The 24,422-nt window shown below is 40.9% G+C and overlaps 1 protein-coding gene across 1 annotated transcript in view; it reads right to left on the bottom strand.

Moving 5' to 3' along the window:
- Positions 1-2,258: 2,258 nt before the first annotated feature.
- abcb7 (ATP-binding cassette, sub-family B (MDR/TAP), member 7) overlaps positions 2,259-24,422 on the bottom strand; it is a 28,589-nt gene continuing 6,425 nt past the window's right edge. The window contains exons 5-16 of the mRNA XM_028588663.1: positions 21,365-21,497; positions 18,601-18,869; positions 17,844-17,932; positions 17,561-17,648; positions 11,603-11,777; positions 10,851-11,008; positions 8,476-8,639; positions 8,194-8,323; positions 7,561-7,732; positions 5,990-6,093; positions 5,175-5,282; positions 2,259-3,775 (exon numbers count right to left, since the gene is read on the bottom strand). Of these exons, the coding sequence (XP_028444464.1) occupies positions 3,557-3,775; positions 5,175-5,282; positions 5,990-6,093; positions 7,561-7,732; positions 8,194-8,323; positions 8,476-8,639; positions 10,851-11,008; positions 11,603-11,777; positions 17,561-17,648; positions 17,844-17,932; positions 18,601-18,869; positions 21,365-21,497 (1,809 nt within the window). The 3' untranslated portion in view covers positions 2,259-3,556. The remainder of the gene's footprint in view (positions 3,776-5,174; positions 5,283-5,989; positions 6,094-7,560; positions 7,733-8,193; positions 8,324-8,475; positions 8,640-10,850; positions 11,009-11,602; positions 11,778-17,560; positions 17,649-17,843; positions 17,933-18,600; positions 18,870-21,364; positions 21,498-24,422) is intronic.

The raw sequence follows: 24,422 nt of genomic DNA, 5'->3' as shown, positions 1-24,422 counted from the left end.
TGCAGAATGCTGCATGGTAAGCAGGGACATGGCTTCCTCATTACCTCCCGAGTACATGCAGACAAACAGCTCACAACACACTGATCACATGCACGCCAAACAGAACAATTAAGGGTCATTGTACAACAGATTTTGTGATTCAGTTTTCAAACATAAATAGCCAGAAAGCAAACACCCTCCATGTGTATGGCCATCTCGGATTGCTTAGTGTCTTCAATACATTGTTATGTGTCACGTCCTTGACTGTATCAAACACACACAAAGCTTTGCCTCAGCAAAAAAAAGAGGTAAAGCAACAAAAAAAAATCCTGTTCTGTGTAATATCCAAAGCTCTGAGCAGAACCCGAGCAGACAAATTATGCTCAGCGAATAATTAGCGAATAACCTGTTAGGGGCAGCTGGACGTTGTTGGGAGTCACTAATGAATTGACTCATAATCTCTTCCTAGGTTAGATTAGAAGGACGCCATTAACATTAACTCATCTTCCTGGACATCTGATGCATGAAAGGAGACCCATCCAACCAGTAATCAGCCAGTTGCTTTCCTTTCAAGCAGGGCTCTATCAAAGTCTACTTTCATCTATAATGTGTGACTTCCTCCAGAGGTGGTGGTGGAGGCCTCACTATGCGGCGGCAGCAGGGCTTGGTCTGTCACGTTATGTGAATGTTTTTGTTATTGTCGGTTTCAATTATAATCTTGCCAAAAGGCCTTTACAGAAAGTGTGGTCTAATGTGTCAGGTCCCAAAGGGGGATCCAGGGAGCTGCAGGGGTTCTTGAGGGGGATCCGCTGTCATTCTATCCACTAGACAATGAACACAGGAGTGCTGGGATTGTGTCCATAGATTTAACGCTTCAGCTACTAACCCACTTGTATTCAAGGGAAGACAGATCAAGAAGCTAAATACAAAATCTGACTTCTCTCATGGGTTACACACTCAATGTATACCCAATTTGACTTTGTTTATGAATCAGGGGATACACATTTTGATACCAATGTTACTGTATTGAAAATGAGATTTTAAAAGCAAGATCATTTCTCAGCATAAAATATAGTATTAACTGGACGTAATTGAGAATAAATAAATATTCTCTCATGGTATATGTCATTTTATAAATATACATTGCATCATGATATAGTAACATTTCCAGAGATTCAATTGAGATAAATGTAAATTAAATACAAGAAACATGAAGATACTTAAAATAATAAATCCACAGCGGGGACATTTGCAGTGTTACAGCAGTAAAGTGGATAGTGCAACAACAAGAAGCATCAGTAGGGCTAATAAACAAACTGTGAAGGTGAAAGTCAAGCTAAGCTAAACGGCAGCTGGCTAAAACCTTATATTGAACTGAAACATGAGAGTGGTATCAATTAATTGTATCAATCTTCTCATCCAACTCTTTGCAAGGTGAATAAGCATATTTCCCCAAATGTCAAACTATTCCTTTATTCCATGTCTAAAATATATCTTTTATGTCATATTCAATAACTCCAGATCATTACAGTATAGACTTACTTTTTGTTTGTTTAAAAGCAGAGAAATGCGCCATTTCAACAAGGTCTTCCATGCCATCCATCCATAAATTATATGACGTAATATTTAATATCTCCACAAGCTTCAAGCTAGCGTCATTCTCTTGTTCAGCCTGAAAGGTAACACAGGTGACTTTCCAAAGAGGGCTTCTGTGTAATCTTCGGACTTCCAGAAGCTTTGTAATCCGGCCTGGAACTGCAGGGTCTTTTCAGAGACTTTGCACAATAATTCCAGAACAATATATCCACAACTGAATGGTTATTTATTCATCTTTTTGTATCAAAAGGTATTGTTTTACCATTAGCCCCGGCCATCTTGAATCTTATCAGAATGTCAGGTGAGTGTTGACCAATCAGAGGCTGTGTTTCTGACTATCTTCTTCTTTGGTGATTTACGGCAGACAGCATCCGATATGTTGCAGATGCTTTAACTTTCCTGACTGTTACTTTGCTGCTTCGTATACTAAACTTAGAACAAATGAACCAAAATAATGAAATAACAGTGTAAATGTAATACAATGTGTAGATTCTCATTTGCACATTTGGATAGTATTGTATGGTCTTGCTTATTAATCATCTTGTAGGGTCCCAGCCCCCAGTTTGGTATTCAGTGGTGCGATACAACCACAGACACTAAAGAGACCCTTTCCTAAACGTATATCATTAGCTATATATCGTCATGTTACTCAACTCTAATCAGAAAAACAGCATAGAGACATATTATTTAGACAAAACCCAACATTTATTCATCTGTCTGCAGTGTACTCACACAGTCAACATAGTCCAGAATACTATGAAACAGGTTTCACATTGTGTGTGTGTACAGTACAAGAACACATTTTCTCATTTATAGATACAATAACTTACCAAGGTTCCTAACAAAATGTGCACCCCACAGACCAAAACAGCCCTCAGAAAATGAGGACATAAGTGTACTGTCAAGTTCTTAAATATTAGCATTTTCATGTAACCTTCAGGAATAAATCTTTGTATTGTGACCATACAATCCAAAAAGCTGTCTTAGCACTGTTAAAACTCGGAATAACTTTTCATTTAAAAAGGCCCGTCAAAGGCTAAATGATATGACAGTGAAACGTTCCCAGAGGAGACTTTCAAGTTGTTGCCGCTTATTGTGGCTCCAATTGTGGTGAAAACCATTAATGATTTATTAGAGTTACATCTTGTCAATCTCAGAGTGTTATATTTACATGAATGTGACTGAGACAAACTGCTATTACACTGGGGAGCTATTTTGCATGAGTCCAAACATCCATATTATGCTGTGAGTCGAATCAAGAAGACATGATTATCTGCCAAATTTGATATTTTTAGAACATGCATTAAAACGTCATGGGCAATGTGCATTATGACTGAATCCCATTGAAGTATCTGCTGAAGGAAATAGTGTTATTCAAACCAACACATACTGCAAGACAATCTTTGTAATTCAGTATTTCTATTTGCAGAATAAATTGCAATATGTGCACATCCTCAATATAAAAAACAAACTGTAGGTTGAGTTCATTTTGAAAATAAATAAAAAAATATCTAATCAATAGAAATTATGTGTCAACGTCAAGGCATATATGTAAGTCATTACGTGTACTCTCATATGTTTCCATTGCAATGGAAGATGTCAATAAACCTGATGTCAAAAATGAGGAGGAGGGGGGGGGGCAACCATGTTGACTAACAGATGTCTTACACACACGTATGTGATATACAAGGTCTCTTATGCTTGGCTTCAGCTGAGACAACTGGCATAAAAGCTCCATCTCTGGACAGCAGCCAGTGCTAAACACACTTGCTCCATGTTCTGCTCCTCCTCCTTCACTTTGGCGAGCAGTGGCCTTTATTCATGAGGAGGAGGAGAAATAGTCACAAGAAAAGGTGGTGGGGGGGTGGTGGGGGGGTGTGGATGTAACCCCACTCTGCTCCCTCCCAAATACTGTACAGACCAGGGATTCCAGTGTAGGCCATCTGTGAGGGATGTAGAGACACTGAGGCGGCAGCTTCTCTCAACAGGAGCAGTTCCCACAGCCCTTAACACTGTTGAGGATCTCCTCCTGCAATTTTTTCCTCTCCTCCTCCTTCTGGGATATGCGCTCATCTGGCAGCTTGGGCGAGCTCTTGTTGATGTTGAGGGTTTTGCTGTTCTGGGCGTTCCACAGGTCTGCGTACAAGCTGCCAGGGGTATTGAGAAGGGCGTCATGGTTGCCTCGCTCTGCCACTTTACCCTGGCATTCAAGAAAAGAGCACGGAACAAGGAAAGAAGAAACATATGAAACCTGAACTTGCCAGTGCAAGTTGTGCAGCACACACAAAGTTAAAATGAAGAGGCCATGAACACAGAGTCCTATAGTTAGCATCTCGTCATGACCACACAACAGTGACCACACTCTGCGGAGACTCAGCTCCCCGCTCCCCCCACCCCCTAGAATCCCTGCCGCCTCCCCAACAACTGTTGCAATTTCTCTAGCAAAAACACGGCCTCACAGACACACGCGCATCCACACACAACAAACACGCATGCCTCCCACACAGTCAAACACAAATGAAGGCACTCCCATCCCCCACCTCCGATGAGCATGCAGAGGTGTTGGCATCATCTTTAGTGCACCCAAGATGAGCACGTGACTGCTTCCGCTCGTTATTTTAATGAGCACCCCAGGCAGTCCTCTGCTGGTGACACCAGCAAACGGCATGGCGACATCACACGCAAACATGCCTCCTCGCCACGACCCTCTGATCCCTTTCCATCTGACTCTGGAACGACACATGCTCACTCGCCGCAGTTCAAAGAAACCTCTTCTCATTTTATCCTATCTGACTCGAGCACTGGTGGAAAATGTCATTTCATCTGTGTTACTTCTCATATTAACTCTTACTTTCCAGATAATAACTGACTTCCCTCTGTGTCTTTTTGTGCCTTACTGTGTCTCAAGCCCAGCCCGTAACTTACTGCAGCATTTTTCTCTTCTCTGATGCACGATGCACAATGTGACAATGCATTGAAAAGATTTTTAAAACATTCTCTATGTCTCTATGGCACCTTCAGCCTGACTTAAACACAACTGACCAAAAACTGTACAGATAAACCATTTGAATGGCGATCTCCATTAAAAGACCTGTTTAGTCCTGGATGAGGCCTCATCAGTGTCTGGGAAGCTGGCCCATACATTATTAGTCACAGAGACAAACAAGACGCGCCATCTGACCAAAACAGCCAGTCGAGTTGGACTGCTTTAATGAGCCCTTATGGAGAAAATAATACATTCACTTCTACCAACAGTGTCCTGTTGTTGTTGAAGTTAATGAGAAAAGCTAAACAAAGCATGTTTTCATCACGTACGTTGTAGAACGGTAACTCAAAGCGAGTGGCAAAAACAGAGGCTGCTCTCTAAATTCTTGTGTCTTGCAGATACAGTGCGCTAAAGGTCACGCAGAGTGCAGGACATCATCCTTCTGTTCAATGAAAAATCGTCTAATTGGACTGGCAATTAACACAGCACATGTTTTTGCTCGGAAACTCTGAACCGTCATATTATTTGCTTTTTATTAAGCTGACATTACAACTGGAATGTTAATTAGGCAAGGTATGAGATCAAGTAAAAAAATAAGTGGATGAGTTCTTACCTCATTGAGCACTATAATCTCGTCTGCGTCTACAATTGTGGAAAGCCTGTGGGCGATGAACACTGATGTCCTGTTCTTCACCATCTCCTTCATTGAAGTCAGGATGTTCTGGAAGCACACAAAGACAAATAACTTAATCACTCCATTAGGATTTACAAGAGTAACCCCTCATCTAAAAGAAAATAGTTCCCCAGGTTTGCAATAATGGTGGCATGCAAAAATAGTAAGTAAAAAAAAAAGTGCATGAATGACAGAATATATATGAAAAGTACTCCCAAACTTTGATTTGAAGGAGAAGCTAAGTCAACAGAATGTTGCTCAGCAACATCCACCTTCATATGCTTTTCGTTCCAATGTTTACATATGATAATTTTAAAACACCATCATGATGAGAAGCAACAGCAAATCTCAATTAACAACCACATCCCCACCCTTTTTCCTCAAGTTCAGAGAGGGCATACTGAACCTATTTTTTTTATTAGATGTAACATTTACAAAGACTGTGAGGTTTAAGCTGAGCTGGAGATTAAGAGGAGAAAACAGTGGCAGGTGGCAGGGGAGAACATGGGGGTGGGGTGTGTGTGTGTGTGCGCAGAGAGGGGGTGTATGTCACAGCAGGTATGTGACGCAGGAGTGAGCTGAGTTATTGTGCATCTACAGCAGGTGACTTGGTGTTTGTTCTGCTAAATGTGTATGCAGGCACACTGAGGTGTCAACCTGTACGTGCAGCAGACAACGGGCACTTGTGGGTATGGTATGTAGTAGGCATGCCTGTGTCTGTCAGTGTGTGTATGTTCATGCACTGTCAGGCCCACCTCTTCGGTGATCGAGTCAAGGGAGGATGTTGCTTCGTCATACAGCAGGACAGGTGGATTCTTAAGTATTGCGCGGGCGATGGCAACACGTTGCTTCTCCCCTCCTGAAACAAAACACACGTCATGAATAAAAGCAAACCAGGCTAAAGGCAAAAAGTTTGAAATATGTAAGGATACAGCATGTCTCTCTCTGACCCTTCTCATCAGATAATTGCCTCAAACAAAGGGCTGCTAAAATTTCCCTTTCATTTGACTGTAAGGGAAAAGTCAGCAAAGATTTCTCCCACCATGTCTGACTCGGCCTTTATTACATATGAGCTGCGTGGCCTCTTGAAAGCAAGTGGCATTCGGCAAATATAAATACTGCTGGCAGTGGAGAGCAGCAATGAAGGAAGTTTGGAGCATGACAGCCCCGACTGCCCCCCCTCCCCCTCCTCTGACAAACTCATTGGCAGCTGTCACGTACAGCAGCAGAGAAATTAATGAGAAGTTAGTCATGTCTTTATTTTGTCTGTTCTCTCACTCACTCAGGCACTCCACATAAAGAAATCTGTGCTGCTAGTAATTGCATCTTGAATTTTGAGTGAAAGTACTCACACACTGTGCGTGTGTTAATGTTGGCTAAATGAGTTGCTGCGTGATGCTAGGAGCCAAATACTACGCGATCGTGTGCTATCACTGCAGATCAAATAAGGCAACGTACCATTAAACAAGTTCACACACTACTCAGAAGAGGACAACAAATAACAATGGTGCAGCTGCAGATGAAGTCTCATAATGACTCTCATAAATTAAGGTCAAATGTAGTCATTAAATCAAGTTTACTTATCAGCTTCTTTTACAAGACAGCAGCTCATAATCAAAGTCTTAAAAGTATTTTCAAATGCAATAGTTAGGCAGAAATGTTAATATCTTGTAGAGCTGTGCAAATGTTAATACTGCTCACTGCATATTGTAGTCTCTCAGTCGCATTTATTTCTCAAAGCATACAAACAAGATGGCACGTGCCACCCTAATATACTGTATAGAATATAATATTATTTGGGTAATTACGTGATATGCAATGTAGTGGAGTGGAGTTCAGCTACAACAGCTGTAACAGTTAGATACAACCTGATTGTAGAACTGTAAATAACACACTGAGAACAGAAATATTCAAGCCCTATTCTGATAATACCATACCCCAAATCATACCTCACATCACTATAGTAATATCATATTAGGGTTGAAATTATTAGTTGATTAATCTGCCACAATTAAAATAGTTAATAGTCAATTATCAAAGAAACTGCAGAACATTATCTGGTCCCGCCTTCTTTAATGTGAGGATTTGCGGCTTTTCTCTTTTGTACATCAATTTAAATTAAACATATTTTGTTATGTTGAATCGACAGATTAATCAATAATGAAAATAGATAGATGAAATAAGAAGACAATAATTAGATTATTTCTGGGTTTTAAATTGTTTAACTTAGTATACCATCCAGGGAAATACAAAGAACACACAGCTCTTTGACTTGGTTCTGCAGAGGAGACCATATTTAAACAGTAGTCATAATAGTGCAGCAAACCTGACAGCTTGAGCCCTCGCTCCCCAACCTGGGTGTCATAGCCATGGGGCATCCTGAGGATAGCATCATGGATGCCTGCTAGCCGCGCCACTTGGTACACCTCCTCTGGTGTAGCGTTGATGTTCCCGTACTGCAGGTTGTAGAAGATGGTGTTGTGGAACAGAACGCTATCCTGATACCGACACAGTTGGAGAGAAAATAAAAAAAAAAAAAAAAAAAAGGCTTCAGAAAATATTTTTATTGCAGCATAGACAGAAACAGAGGACTGCAGATACAAAGACAGGGGTAGGAGGGAGAAAGAGAAGGATCGCAAATGACAAAAACACTGTTCATGCACCATCTGTTCAGATTGGCCTCTGAGCTCACTGCAGTGAAAACCTAACTGAATTCAGTTTATTTCTAATGCAGTTGTTAACTACGAATGTTACTTTGTTCTATGCTGCCCCCTTGTTGTATATAAGTATCAATAATAACTCAAATGTATTACATTTCCTATTGAAAAAGTCATATCTAGACACATGTAAAATTTCATTTGTGGAGATAAAGCTCCAAATAGTAAAAAACAATCTATGTAGTGTCGATAACATTACTTTTTCATGGTTTCTCTTTTGATTGTGTTGGTGTGTCTCAGACCTGAGGTACAACCCCCAAAGACCTCCGCAGGCTGTCAAGGCTGACGTCTCGGATATTCTGCCCCGCTATGTAGATGTTCCCCCGCTGAGGCTCAAAGAAGCGGAACAACAGCCGCACAATGGTGCTCTTCCTGCAACCAGACGTGGAACCAATCGTCAGCATTATTCTGCACCCCCCCAGTCTACTTATGATATCTGATGATAAGTCTGCACATACAAATGAGATGACACATACCTGGCTAAAGGTTTGACAGTCAGTGTACTTATATGAAAGGGGACCTACCCTGACCCGCTGCCGCCAACTATAGCCACCTTCTTCCCAGCAGGCACTTCGAAGGACACTCCGGTTAGCACTTTCTGGCCCTCCAGGTATTCAAAATAGACGTCCTCGAAGCGAATGGTGGCCCCCTGTGGTGCGATGGCTAATGGGGGGGCGAGATCCCTCTCCTAGAGAAAACCATCAGAGGGTTGATACAGACGAAACGGAGAGAGAGGAGACGGATACAGAACAGCCACTGGCAGACAAGGCCCGGCATGATGCAACGTTACTCCAACACCTTGTAAAGGGGTATAATGCTGGAGCCCAGAGCCAACATGGCCAACATAAAGCAGAGACATTCACAATAAATTCCAGAGGTCGTTTTCAGACGCTGCCCTTCATGGTGACCGATGGATCAATAGGTGTGAAAACTTTCGGTGCATACTGAGCTGAGCCAGAGTGCTGTGCTGAGATGCAGCCAAAGTCAGCTGTAAATAAAGCGCTGTCCTTGCCCTGAGTAGTTGTAAAAGCCTGTTCTGCTCCGTTTCTATACTATCTAATAACAACACAATCACCCATAATCCACCTCAGCCAATTAATACAAATAACTCATAGTCCATTAGTACAAACAAATGATAATTTTACACACCCCCAACATAGAAGATAGCCAAAATCATTTATTTTGCGGTGCAGTTTCAAGTAAGGGGGTGTTTTAAATTATTTTACATCTACATAATAGGCCAATGTGTTCCACACGACAAAAAAAAGCATTCAGACAGTAATGGCCTGCTGGGCAGTGCCATTCCACAGGGAATCACAATGGAGAGGAGTATTACTGATGAGTGAAAAATAACTGGACAGATTTATTTCTCCTACTATAATTACAGGCTGGAGATGGAAAAGGCATTCATTTTGTTAGGCAGCAGGCGCACATTTGCACTTAAATGTGCTCTTCTGACGCAAGATGGGCTGTCGTGTTGTGGAAAAAAAAAAAAAAGATAAAAGCAATGAAATGTCTGAAATGTCTCACAAAAGTGATAGCTATGACAGCGAAGAAACAGAGGACAAACATGGTAAAATCGCAAAGGACGGGATATAGTTTTGAATGTGACTTGGTATTTCTTTTTAAGTTGAATTCACAAATAGGCAATTCAACATTAATAACACTATGTAGTGTATATAAAGGGCAGTACATGTGTCTTGGCACTCAAACTGAAATAATCAGCAACTGTTTTCATAATCAGCAACTGTTTTCATAATCAGCAATTGTTTTCATAATTATTTGTCATTCAAGAAAAAAAGCCAACCATTTCTTGGTTCAGCTTTTCAAAAGTAAGATTTGATGCTTTTATTACTAATATACGATAGTACATCAAATGTCTTTTAAATGCCAATTTAGGCACTGGGAAATTATATTTCTATAATATTTTTTTAATTTGCATTATTTCACTATCTTCCTATATTTTAAGGACTAAACGAATTTATTAATAAAGAAAATAATTTGTAGATTGATGAAAATCAACAATATTCATTAGATGCAGCCCTAGTGGGCAATGGAAAAGTTAAAGGGGACAGTGAAGAGGACAGCAGTAAAAAAGTCCAAGCCCAAAAAGGTGCCTTTTGTTAACAAGAATATGAATGAAAATTAGGCAAAAAATTTAAAACTGAAAACAGAACATTTAGCACAGTTTTACCCTTCTTTCCACGCAATACAATGGGCGAATGAGCACTATCACTGATTGAGCAGATGAGCTGCACAAACAGTTCAACAACAAAAACTCTCATATATCTTCATAATTTTTAGTCAATGATCATTTTTATCAGAAAACTACACAAATAAAACAAACTATCAAAACAAAAAAACTGTTAATTCATTTAATGTTGAAAACATGAACCATGTTTTCACACACTACAAAATCAAAATGTAGGGTGCATCAATTAAAACGGCTACTTAACTGATCACGTTAATGCTCTAAATAAATCAGCAAAAAGTCAGCTCTGCTTGCAATTTCTCTTAACATCCCGACCAGCGAGTAATGTCGTGCTTTACAAGTGGCAATAGACGAAGAAGCACCTGAGTCACATCAAGCACGTAATTACTATGTCTGACTACAACCTATCATTTTTTACAGCACATGTGGATAGGTTAGCTATGTCACACAGCCAAGAATAACTCAGTCCTGTGTTAAAATATGTTACCACCATTATGTGCTGCTGTTGGGAGAAAAACCTCTCGAGCAAAGGCTTAATCAAGTTTTTTAGATCTTATATTTAACTCGGTATTAACTTTCTATCGTCGGCAAGTGTACTGTTCTCTCGGGTGAGAGGAAGAAAAAGAATGTAAATTATTTATTTTTTTGCAGTTTACTGAGAAGACGCATGTCAGGCCGACAAGTTACCTTGATCTTGGTGTCGACGCTGAGCAGGGTGAAGAGAGTGTTCATGTCTATTAGGGCCTGCCGGGTCTCTCTGTACACTGTGCCCAGGAAGTTGAGGGGGAGGGAGAGCTGGAAGAGCAGGCCATTCACCATCACCAGGTCTCCCACGGTCATTGTACCTACACGACAGCAACAAAACAACTTACAGACATGCACATTATCTAGCTCTATTGGATCATGCATGTATAGCGTCATGGGATACAAGATCTAAAAAAAAAAAAAAAAAACACTCAAATCATTTCTTCTTTGAAGTTGTGAAAGCAGACAAAGCATGTTACAGTCGGAATCTATCTCCACCTGCTGTGATTTCATTTTCTGCATCAAGGCTAATTTATTTCCTATTCATGCCACTTTTGCATGCTTGCTGTGCTTTGTTCTCATTTAGTTTCTATTATACCGTTCAGTCAGGATTTTACTTGTCCCATTTCATCTGTCCATTTGATTTTGTTTTTTATTCTTAAACTTTCTTATTTCTAAATGCACTGCTGCAGACACAGATAATGGGCATGAAGAGGTCAATTCTAATCCAGCGATGGATGGATGTGTGTGTGTGTATGTGTGTGTGTGTGTATATATATATATATATATATATATATATATATATATATATATATATATATATATATATATATATATATATATATATATATATATATATATATAGATCTTGAGAGAATGATTTTTCCCAAAAAATAGACATCACACACACTCACCTGCCACAATGCCCTTGCTGGCCAGCAACATCATGCCAGTGAGGCCGACACTGAAGATGGCACTCTGGCCAAAGTTGAGGAGGGCGAGGGTGGACGTGGTTTTTAAAGAGGACGACTCATAGGTCTTCAGGAATCCATCATACTTTTCAGCTTCATACTTCTCATTGTTGAAGTACTGCAGCCGAGATGAGAAACATGCAGAGAGGGAGCACAGGGCACGGAGATAGCAAAAAGGATTCACAAAAGGAAAGAAAGTGAAAGTTGAGAAAGAGGGAGAGACACAAAATATGGTTAAGGTTAAAGTATAAGGGAGAGCAGTGTCAGGCAGACACTTTAGCGCAGCCTGCCTCCAGGCAGCATTTGTTCTCTGTGACCGCTCAGGGCGTAGTCTGGGTCTCAGTTGGCTTCTAAAGCACTTTTTCATGTCTCTGTATCTTCATCTCCTCCCTACTGATCTTAAAGGATGTGGAGGGTGGTAGAACAAAATCCAGAGCCTGCTCAACAAAGCAGCTTTGGCTGAGGGTAGTGATTATGGCAAAATAACAGTTTATGAAATATTAGGCAATTATAATTGTAAGGAAAGCCTAAACATCACTTGCAAGTTAAACAAGAATTGTTGCAGAGTATTCATCATTGGCACGGTCGTCTTCTGTATTAACATCTCTAGCAGCTTACACAGACACCTACCAACGGAGCACAGATAGCTCTGAAGTGTTACACCACACAAGCAGCACTAATTTTAATTAAGACATACAGCTATCAGTTAGAGAAAATCAGCCTCATGAATCAGCCACAAGCACATCTCTAAAATTCGGCACATAAAACTACACCATGATCATAACAACAACCCTCCTCAACTCTGCTGCCAATTACCTAATATTGCTGTTTGTTTAGTTTGCACTGTTGTTCCTCTGCTCTGGTTAAGTGGGCGATTTGCTGCTCTAGCTAACGGCAGTGGTGCTGTGCTGCTACAGACTTGCCACTGATGGGCATATAGGGAAATGCAAGAAATCAGAGAGAAAGAGATATGGCGAGAGAGAAAAGAGTAGCACATGGAGGACAAACAGAAGCAATGCAAGGCACCATGTTCAGGTTCTCATCCAGCCCTTTGTGAAAGTGGAACGGATTTCTGAGTGGGCGGAGATCTAATTACATATGCACACTCACGGCTCAGAGTGATGCTAAATCTGGCCGCATTGGCACAGATGACACAAAATAACACAGAACAAAACGTTGAGAAAAACAGGACGCAAAATAATACAGCAAAGAAAATAACAAGGGTACAAAAATATATCTAGAACAGCCTAATAAAGCACCCAAAAATTATGTTTGTGTGTGTCCTATGTACCATGAGGGTACCTAGAAAGAGGCTTAAGATGAAGATTCAGGATAACCATGCCACCAAGATAACAAAAAAACAATATTTACAGCCGCACCACATCACATCAGTCAGGTGTCAGTGTGAGCACACTCATCTATAAACCACCCTGGCTCTCAGCAGACATTTCTATTCAAAATAAAGCCTCCAGTGGCAGACACTTCCAGTCCAAACCTATAACTGAGATACTCGGTGGGTCATTGACTAAACCAGGAAATTGTCTTGAGTGTCTAGTGATACATTCCTCATCGTTTGTAGCAACTGGAGTGACATTTACAAAAAAAAAAGGGTGGGCATTTTTACACTGACCGAGAAGAGGAGTAGGACAGAGAATGAGAGCACAGAAATAGGAGCAAACCCAGGACAAAATAACCATTTACGGGTCAATATAAACATGAAAATATGACTTGATTGAAAAATTGACAACTATTTTGAGTCATTTTTCAATCAAATATGCCAACCATTCTCTAGTTCCATCTTCTGGATTGTGAGGATTTGCTGCTTTTTTCCATCTTTTGTGATAGCTAATGTAATATCTTAAGGCTTTTGGACTGTTGGTCAAACAAAATGAGCAACAGGTGGGGTTACAGGCTGCAGCTGGAAATCAGAAGAAGGATGGGAAATAGTTTTACATGACTTTAAAATCGACATCCACGAGCCATGCTTACGTTATCATTAGTGAACTCATACCTGCAAACTCAGAAGAGCTGAAAAAGGTGACACATATATCAATATATATATATATATATATATATATATATATATATATATATATATATATATATATATATATATATATATATATATATATATATATATATATATATATATATATATATATATATATATATATATATAAAATATAAATAAGGAGCACCTAGTTCAATTGTATTTGTCTGTTCAAAAACATAAAACAATAAAAAAAAAAAGGAGCCCAAAACAACAGTCGGCGACATTAAAGAACGGCTTGTTTATTGCTAAGGCCACAGGGTCAAAATTAAATGATTTATTAAAAATGTAATAACAATAACTTATTTCAACAGTAAATTCCTGTTCAACGACAAAAACAACCACTGGATGGGAAAAGGGTATTTTACAACAACTTTGAATGCAGCACGAGGTTGGCGAGGCGAATTTCGAGTGTAGTGTAACACCCCCCACCAAACAAAAACTCTTTGGATCTACACGATTCACGTGGATGACATTTCCCATTCAAAACGGCGATTTTCGCTGAAAAAAAAACTAGTTTGCAGGTATGATTAAATGCGTCACAAGTTATAGTAACGTTAGCGTAGCTGGGCGCTTCATAAAGACAGCTAAAGTTAATGTTAGCTGCCCTACAGCTGTCAGAGTTAGCTTTGACTTCATATATTAACTAGGGATGCACCAAATCCAGATTTTTGGGGTTCGGCCCGAATACCAAATACACTGGTTAAGATTCTGCCGAATCCGAAACCGAATACCGAATCCTACTCCCATCCTGAGTCCATTAACACATTAAACACATTAATGAAGTAAACAATGTTCACAGCCTCTAAAATAGTTAAATGTAACAACTTAACCCTTGTGTTGACTTAGGTCAAATTGACGCGTTTTAAATTTTTGTTTTATATCAGAAAATATGGGACGTAGAAATGAGCGCTAAAAATGTAAAGAAGAAAAATTTTACAATTTAAAATGTTGGAAAAAGCAAAAACTGTGAAAAAAAGGTGTCAAAAACGTCGTTTTCAAGGTTGACGGGAAGACCGCACAAGGGTTAATGTTGAATTCACACGCTCTTTTCACGTCGTAGGAAAGCACATCGCTATCGCCAGATGAGTGACAATTTTGTTTGACAAATTTTCACTAACCAGTGTATGATGAAGGCATGTTGGGTGGGTGAAATTAGAAAGCTAACGTTAGCTAACGAGCAGCAGCCAGTCGTTCGGTCGCTTCGCTCCCACTGTAGGAAGAACAGCTGACAGCTTGGGAGAAGCACTGTCTGGTTAACACAAGTTTTTAGCCGTGACTGTCCTTCCTTTGCCGTACATGGAGTTGCTGCATTTTGGCTGCTGTCTGTGGATTCCTTCATGCGCAGCTCGTATTCTTTCGGATGTTTCATACACAGTTGTTTTGGCAGTGGCGATGTTGTTTGGGGTCCTTGCCGCCGCGGGACATGTCGGCATTGCGAGTTGGGCGTGTGGCTCGGCTTGGGTTGCCTTCTTTTGCATGGGGGTGCTTTTTCTGTGCGCAAGTTCCATTTTCACTTTCTCACAGCCTACTGCATTGAACGGTCCACCTACATTACGTTAACCAGCGTAGCACATGTAGTGCAAGCGTAGGGTTCAGTGGGAAAAAAATTCTAAAGAAACCGAACGCCGTCAAAAAGCCTAATATTCAGCCAAACACAAATCCTGGATTCGGTGCATCCCTAATATTAACATTCCCTTCTAACAGCTGTATTCTCAGTAACGTGACAATCTGCAAGAAACAGGTTGCTTATATATCACTAAAATAGTAGTGACAGCACCATTTGCTTAGTTATTAATGCCGTTAAGATCATAGCTAACACTATTGTTAATTAGTTTATGACAAATCGGTTTGGCTGTGCTTTCTAACATGAGGTCATTGTGCTAACCGAGCACCGTTAGCCTTTACAACAGAGCTGCTTCAATACACTTGTTAGATAATGTTACATTACAGAGTTCTCTGTTGATTTTGGTTTGTCGCTGAGCAGCGTGCCAGAAATGCAATGTGCCATGATGTCCCTTTCAAGGCCAGGCTAAAGTCCCTCTAGTGGGCAGAATGTGTAACAACAACCACATGCTGATAATGGCACTGACAATGCATAAGCCTGAGTAGTGTAGTACCTAAGGGATAATGTAGAGCGAGGCGGTTGTTATTGCGACTATCAGCCTGTTTATATGGCTACTTACCAAATAAATGTGTAAGAAAGTAGTCCGTTCCGTCTCTACGGTTGGAATCCTGTGTCCATAGCAATGTAAACTCTGTAGCGGTTTCCGTCTGTCACTCAACACCACAGTATCTCCCCCCTCCTGCAGCGAAAACATTTCTGGCAAAAGCCACCTGTCCGGGCAGCGATATTACGAATCCCACTATGGCCACGCCAAGACCCGCCCTTCAATAGCGTTCACACACTACTATTGGCCAGGCGTCCATGCTTACATGTACAGGTCCTATCCCCTGACCAAATCCCCTAACCCTAACCTTAACCACTCAAGGTGAAATGCCTAACCCCAACCAATCGAGCTTCTTCGTAGGGCGGGTCTTGGCGTGGACATAGTGGGATTCGTAATTTTGCGTCGGGGCATGCATTTTATTCCCTTTACGGGCTGTGGTAGTAGCAGTATATTGTAGGAGTCGGGCTGTTATGGGGTGCTGCCGTGCTATCGCTAGCTATAGCTAGTTGGACAAATTAACCAGCTGCTGTTTTAATCGACACAACATTAGCTGAAGCGTTGTAGTGAGCTAGCAGGCTATTGGCTGCTCTAATTCTCATTAAACTGAACATGTCGGTTGATGCCGAAGTAAGACCAGGTGAATGGGACTTCTTTGGGAATATTTATATTGACGTTTATGTCCTGGTTTCCTTTTTGCACAGTTGCTGCAGTTGACACACCTGTAACGTTAAACATGTTGCAATGTAGCTAAGCTAACTAATTAGCGTTATTGTCCCTTGGGCTGAAGTTACTGTGTAGCGATCATAGACCATATATAAAGATGTAGCAATAGGCGCTCACCAGATCTGCTGTCATTGCTTGAATGAGAGGACAGAAGTTGATCCACGTTTCCCCACTTTTTGCCACAGCTGATAAATTATTCAGACTTCTTTCAGCGGATTGATAGCTGTCCTCCAGAGTGAAGAGAACTGCGTCCATGGCAACGCTCTGCTATGCATGGCAACGGTGTGTTATACTTGGCAACGGTCTGTTATCAAGAAATAACAGACCGCAGAATATTTTTAAAAATAACAAATGAAATAGAGGAAGATTGACAGCTCTACCAGACGCATAGGATACATTTGACATAACAGGTTCCATTACCGCACTCCAAACCGGTTTATGTAGACCTACGTTGGTGCCTAAGACACTGCTTTATCATAACTAGAGAGAATATGATAACCTTTAAGTAAACCTATAGTACAGATTGGCAAGGGCTTATTTTAAACGTTCAGTCCCTTCAGCCACAAATTCCCCTCCTCTCACATTTAGAAAGGTACTCAGAAAGTCGATTTTTAGCTTGTACTTGTTAAGATAAGGAGTTTGTGTGTGAAAGTGGTGAGAGTCTGAGAAAGAGAGACCGAGACATGGAGAGAGAGAGAAAGAGAGATCTTTTGTTTGAGTAAAAGGCAAATTCTGACAGTGGCAATCATGCTAGTGAAACACTATTATCACAGACGAATAAATATTTCTTCATGTCAATGCGCCTGGCTTAAGTAAATAGAAAAAAAAGACTGGAAAGGAGGAGATAAAAGGGAAGGATTGATGAAGGAAGAGGGTGGGGATGAGGAGGAGCTAAAAGAAGAGTGTATGGTAGGTGTGTGTATGTATATGTGTGGTTGAGTGGGGGTTGGATCTCACCTTAACAGTCTCATAGTTAAGGAGGGAGTCAATAGCTGCGTTGCCGGCTTCATTGTCTGCTTTGTTCATTTCTATCCGGAAACGAGTCCTGTGTGCAGAGACACGTGCACACACATAGCACTTTAAGTACATATGTCAGCCTATGAGTTAACATTGTTACTGTCAGCACAGACAGCCACAAATCATTTACTGAATCGTTTTCAAGTGATAACACACATAAGCAATAAAAACAAACAATTGAGATAGAGTCAGACACAGGGCTGGTACAAATCTCTGTTGTTACCTCCACTGAGTGACGAGAATGGTGAAGATGGTGTATGCTGATAAGGTACCCAAGGACACTGCTGCAAACTGTCCACCACACTTGTAATACTGCAGAAAGAAAAAAGCACAGACAAAACAAAAGCATCCTTTACATGCTGTGACTTAACGTCTTTGTGATAAAGAGTCAAGCAACCACATCAGACCACCGGACTCCAACGTTGGCGTCATAAGGCATTTTGAGAATGTACTGTTTTTGACCATTCCACTATGAAATTGAGTGTTACAAATGGAGGGGAAACTACAAGAACTAATCGTGCTAATGCTTTAGCTATTTGGGCAATGGAGTCTGCCCTCATTACAGGCAAGCTGACATTATGGTCCAGAGTGGAATAATAGCACCACACTATAGACAAGCCGTTCTTTTGGTGGTGGCCAAGAGGAGGGGGGGGGGGGTACTCCACAGGAGGACATCAAACTGCTACAAAGCTTTGGGATTCATCATTGACACTAATGGACTCTGTGTTATCGGATTCATATTCCATTTAGAATGTAAATGAGAGAATATTATTATATAATATCCAAAATTAATTTCCGGACAATCTGCTGTGAAGAGTGTCAAGGTGATGGAAGGTCTTGTGCTAACATTAAGGGCTGAAACAGTTAACAGCAACAAGAAATAAAAGCCAGAAAATTGTAAGCGTTTCTGGTAGCATCCTCCATTAATGTTGAAGCTTATGGTTAGCATCAGTGTGCGTGGATGTCACCATGAAACTCACCAAAATGCCACTGACGAGGATCATCTCAAAGACTGTGGGTCCTAGATTGAAGACGAGTGCACTAAGGACAAATGAGATGCCCCGTGTGCCGCGGTCGATGGCCTTGGACAGCGCTCCTGTCTGGCGGCTGAGATGGAAACCCAGATCCAGATTGTGCAGGTGGAGGAAGACGTTCTTGGCGATTCGTCGGATGGAGCTCTGGGCCACCTTGCCGAACACGGTGTTCCTCAGCTCGTTGAAGAGGGCTGCACAAGCCCGTGACGTGCCATCTGGGATAGCGGAGAAAACGGGAGAATTTAGCACACCTGCTGGGAAAAGCAGCAGGGCTGGGCGCTATGAAGAACATATCCTCATCCTAAACACTAAGGACGGTTACATAGCTCTGAAGTGACATGAGACAGCAAACCAAGAATGTGGCCCCTATCTTTCCTGTCTTGTAAAATGTAATACAGTATTGAGAGACAGACTAGAACAGGTAGAGGTTTGTCAACTTCTCTTAAGTGAAGGCTTGTATGAGGTGGTGGGGCAGGTTTTTCCATCTTTCCATGGTCTGCAAAGCACTGCAGGGCTACAGCAGTAGCCTCCCCAAGCCTCTGTAATTACAGAGCATGAGGCTGTCTGAAACCTCACTACCATGGCAGGCCAGCACACTGCAGACAGAGTGTGTGTGTGGGGGGGGGCGAGGGGGGGGTGTGTGAGTATACACAAGTGTGTTCAGTGTGTGTGGCGGGGAGCGGGCTACATGTGTGAGAAGAATACTAGAAGAGGGGGAGGAGGTTTTAATAAATGATTAAGAGTAAATTAATAAGAGTGTAGCAGAAAGATTTGACTTTGAGTTGAGTCGATGAGCAGGCTTAATTTCACCATTGCGTATAGACTTGTGTCTGGCTGATCTGTATGATGAGGGTGGATGCAAGTAACACAGCCTTTATTTAAAAGGAACGCGTTTGTTGAAATAGGGCTTATCACGGTCTACCCTGGCTTTAGATAGGTGGGCAAATGCATTTTTTGTCTCAGTGCAAGTAATTAGTAGGGCTGCCACCATTTAGTCGATTAGTCGACTAATCGGTCGTTTTGGTCTTAGTCGACTAAGATTTCTTTAGTCGATTAGTCATTTTTTAAGCTTATTCATGCTTAATTACTTATTTCCAAGAAACTTCTGAGCACACTTATGGTAAACACAAGATTTAAAGTGGTGCTTTTACAGGATTAATTGTGCAGAAACTCAGTTTTACAGATGGTTAATTAACTACATTTATATTGTGCTTTTCTAGTCTTAACCACCTCTCAAAGCGCACAGCTCTGTCAATTAAATAAACTAATCGACAAAATCGCATAAGTGTTAGTCGACTAAGAATTTCTTTAGTCGAGGACAGCCCTAGTAATTAGGTTTTTTTTGTTGTCTTATGTTGGCTCACTTTTACTTACAACATGCTAACCGGCAACATAGGATTCCATTCACTACGCTAAGCTAACTAGCGGCGGCGCTGCTGGTGTTGCACTGGACTAAAACAGTGCATGCACAAAAAATGCGTTGGCCCACCTATCTACAGCTAGGGGAGACCGTGATAAGCCCTATTTCAACCAACAGTGGCGTATCCCTTTAAGGTATTTTATTGTTGCATGTTATGGGAGTTTTTTAGAGAAGCTACCTGATGTGCAGCAAAAACCAAAGCAGTTCTATAAGAGTTAAAATCACCAATCTTATCCCAAGGAAGTCAATTATTTGATCCCTTACACTTCTCATAAGCTGTTATACAAGCAGATGGATAGCATGACTGTCATAAATTAATACTGTGTTTGAATGACACAAGGCCTTCCTGTGGCGATTTACCCGACTTGTGTGAATAAATGACTTGTCTGCGGAGACCAAAGTCAGGGTAATAATCGCTCTGTCTGCTGGTCTTCATGGGGCTGTAATGTGGCGTTAAATAGGAATGCTCATCTAATGAACGTGTCCACATCTGACAAGGTAGGATGAGCACTGTGCAACCTTTTCAGCCAAATTACACCCGTCACCACAGACTCCAAGTACCAGGCCTCGAGTGTCGCAAAGAGGGAACAAACATTTTTTAATTTCCTTTCTTTAAGAGCATCCCCTTCATTCTTCCTCGTCATCTTAATTCGTCCTGTCTGGAGTCCTGTTCATGTGCTCCAATTATTCGACAGGCAGCATTAGTGTGCAAGACCTAAGTGGGCTCATTAAAATAAGTGGCTACAGAACTAAGTGTACATTGCATCCGAGCTGATCTCACTCAAGGCCAGAGTGACTTTCAGTGGGTGTCAGGTTCACAATATTTATTTATTTTTGCTCCTCATCAGCAGCTCATAGCAAAAAATACAGCAGGAAAGAACTTGACATTCACGCTACATGTCACCCGACCCCTCTTGTATTCGCAGGGGCCATTTGGACAAAGAGGGAAAAAAGGAGTGCTCTCTCTTGGCCTTTGCATAACGCAAAAAAATATATCCAACCACTTTCAAAGGACACAATTTCTTTCCCGCTGCTTAAAAATGTATCCAGCTCTGTTTGCCTTGGGAGCACACAGGTATCATACTGCAAAGTCGTCAGCACGCACAAGAGGGCCGCAAGGACTGACAGAAGTGAATTCAGTAGCAGAACGGAGCGCATGATGTAAATATTGTGAAGGAGCCGCATTGATATGAATGTGTTGGGAAAGGTCAGCCTGTAGATAATAGGCAGTCCCACAGTCCCCTCTGATGAGCGCGGCACCTGCTAGTGCAATACAAGTCTGGGACTCACAGGCAATCAGCATGGCCGTTGCCATGGTAGCCACAGTGCTTGGCGCGTCATTCAGGTTCAGCATGTGTCCCGACATCTGGTTAAGCTCGTCCACTGCATACTTAAACATGAAGGGCACCGTCACATTGGTTATCTGGAAAGGCAGAGAAGGAGGAAACATTAAGAGAGGAGGAGAAAGAAGACATATGCTCAATGTAGTCCTGTGACATTTTACTAGTGCTCTATAGTGTGTGTGTGTGTGTGTATGTACCCCATGTGCTTAGAAAGATGGATTTCCACTATTGTTAGGCAGTAAATCCAATATTACCCATTCAGGTGCAATTACGGATATGCATGCACATAATGTATGGTATAGTATGCTGTGTGAGTGTGTATTCTTCTTGACTGGTTGTGCTGGTGAGGTAGCTGGTGCTTCCTCTGCTGCACATTAAGACAGCAAGAGAACAGCAAAATATTTTCATTTGAAACCCATTTCATTTAAACCTCTACCACAGGGTAGGGCTTTTTGTCTTTTTTCCTTTACTCCTAAAAGAAAAGTAAAAGCAATTACATAAAAAAACAGTATAAAAAAATAAACCCCTGTTGACCCTGCTAATGTAAAATCACACCTAATAATGCACCATTAATACTGCAAAAGCTACATCCCCAGGGTTTTTGCTTCATACACTTGGGTATTATACTCAGACAATAGAAGTCTTCTGAGCCCTTCAAGGTAAAAACAATATATTTGCTACCAAGACAACAGAAAATGACACAAAAATAGCCTGGGATTATTATCAAGGGGCCAAAACACATACACAATTTTACCACTAATACATGATAAGGTTGGGTGTGCTCTTGCTCTAATCCATTAAGAGCCAACTGGAGATTAAATCAACACCATGTCAATCTGTACATGGCGATATGTCATCTCACAATAGATTGTTAAGATATATAGTATCAAGTAGTGGCTTCAGGCTATGAAGAATTAGCAAAGGCTTATAGTCACACACTCACACACACACACACACACACACACACACACACACACACACACACACACACACACACACACACACACACACACACACACACACACACACACACACACACACACACACACACACACACACACACACACACACACACACACACACACACACACACACACACACACACACACACACATTTGAGGCCAACCAAAACAGAAGCTTCTATATAATCGGTTATTTGAAATGAAAATGTCACTGATATTCTGGAGTGCAGAGGTGTGATGCACTGTAACCACGTAATTATTCAGTTGATTTAAAAATTGTCTCCACTCTGCTGGTGGCTTCAGTTCAAACAGACAAACTGCAGAAAACGAGGCTAACTCCGCCAAGCAGGAAAATAGGAGGAGGAGACTGGATTGCATGTGTGTGTTCTTTCCTCCTGAGCCCAAACACACTTAGACATGCTGAGCGGCAGCAGTAGATGCTTATTCAGGAGCTGTGAATTTGTGATTGTTTTCCTGGTTGTAAATTAGAGACCATCAACAAAGGAGAAGGAAATACATTATGCACTGATTGATGCTTATTATTCATTATTTTAGTTATTGCAAAAGCACAGTTTTTAGTTTTACACAGGTTCTTTACACAGTGTCACAACCAATGGTGTGCTTGTGTAACTGGTGGTCAAAGCAGAGACATAAGAAGGCATTTCTGATTACAAATATTTGAACAAATTAGACCAATGCAATGCATTATATTGCTGTGCTTTGGCATCATCCTTTACTAAAATGATATTACACTGTACCATAAAAGAGTCTTACACTTACTTACAACATCATTGATGCAATTTTCAAAATGATCAACCTTCTCAAGAACAAGCTGACGTAAGCAGTTTGTAAAGCCATGATGAAAGAGTCAACAGACCCTACAGCAGTTCAGAAACCAGCATGTGTGAAATTCTGGTTTTTCTTGAGTTAGAAACGGCGAAGTTGTAAAAATAGAGGTAAACTTACAAATCCTGGAAGACCAGACGCCTAATTCATGTCCTGGTGTGACTACTCGATACCTCAAACGTATATACCATCCACTATTCCTTATGTCAAAAAACAATTAAGTATTCAAAATTGTGTTATATGTAGTCTTAAACTGTATAACTGCAGAAGAGTGAAGCACTAACAGTTTTTTTTTTTTTTTTACTACAAATGTCTGTTTGCTTTTCCCCCTCTAGGGTTTTCCACCAACATAAATACTGTAGCTCATGAATGCAATGCTGTGTGAGCAGCCAACTCCCAGCAACTTCAGAGCATCTTACTGAAGCGCGAGTCGAACAATTTGTATCTGTAATTGACTGAAGCTGAACATGATGTTTAATTAATTTTAAGTTCTTTATTCGTTCTTGGTCGATGTATTGTATGTATAATGTCTAATAACATTAAATATTCTTTAATAAAGTTATTTGTTTGGGACAGCAGCTTTCTGAGGACCTTTGTCATATCAGTGCAAAATCAACAAAGAAAAGGTCTATTTTTATTCCAGTTCTAAAATCTTTCCCCATCTAAATTCGATATTGGCCCAAAAAAGCCCATATCAGCTGGGCCCTACTTTTCATATATAGCAATCATGTCTTCCAGCAGCAGTGTGAAAACTACAAAGCCACTGACAAATAAAACCAGACATTTTTGCCTGAACAAGTAGTGAACCAGGTTTTCACTACACCAGAGTGTTGCTGCAGCCTTCTCCTAAAACATGAGTTAGTGAGAAATGTGAGAAATGTGTTATGCCTACTCAAACTTCTTGGTTGAGCACTGGCATCCTGTTTTGATTCCTTACACTTGTTTCAGAGAAGGTATGAACTTAAAAGATTGATCTCTGACACCACAATCTTGTGGGATTAATTGACGTCAGCGGCAACCTTGTATTGCCACTTCACTCTTTCAATGTTTCGCTTTGAAAAGGGATGTGCTGTTTCACTGCATCACTATGCCTTTTTCTTTTACCTTTCCTTCTACTAAAAGGAAACATTTCCAATTCTCAATTATGCATCACTTTTGCACTTTCTTGCAAAATAGGGACAAATTAAAATGAGCATG

This window comes from Perca flavescens, chromosome 10 (assembly GCF_004354835.1).
Source record: "Perca flavescens isolate YP-PL-M2 chromosome 10, PFLA_1.0, whole genome shotgun sequence".
Lineage (NCBI taxonomy): Eukaryota > Metazoa > Chordata > Actinopteri > Perciformes > Percidae > Perca > Perca flavescens.
This window is presented reverse-complemented; position numbering and strand designations above follow the sequence as displayed.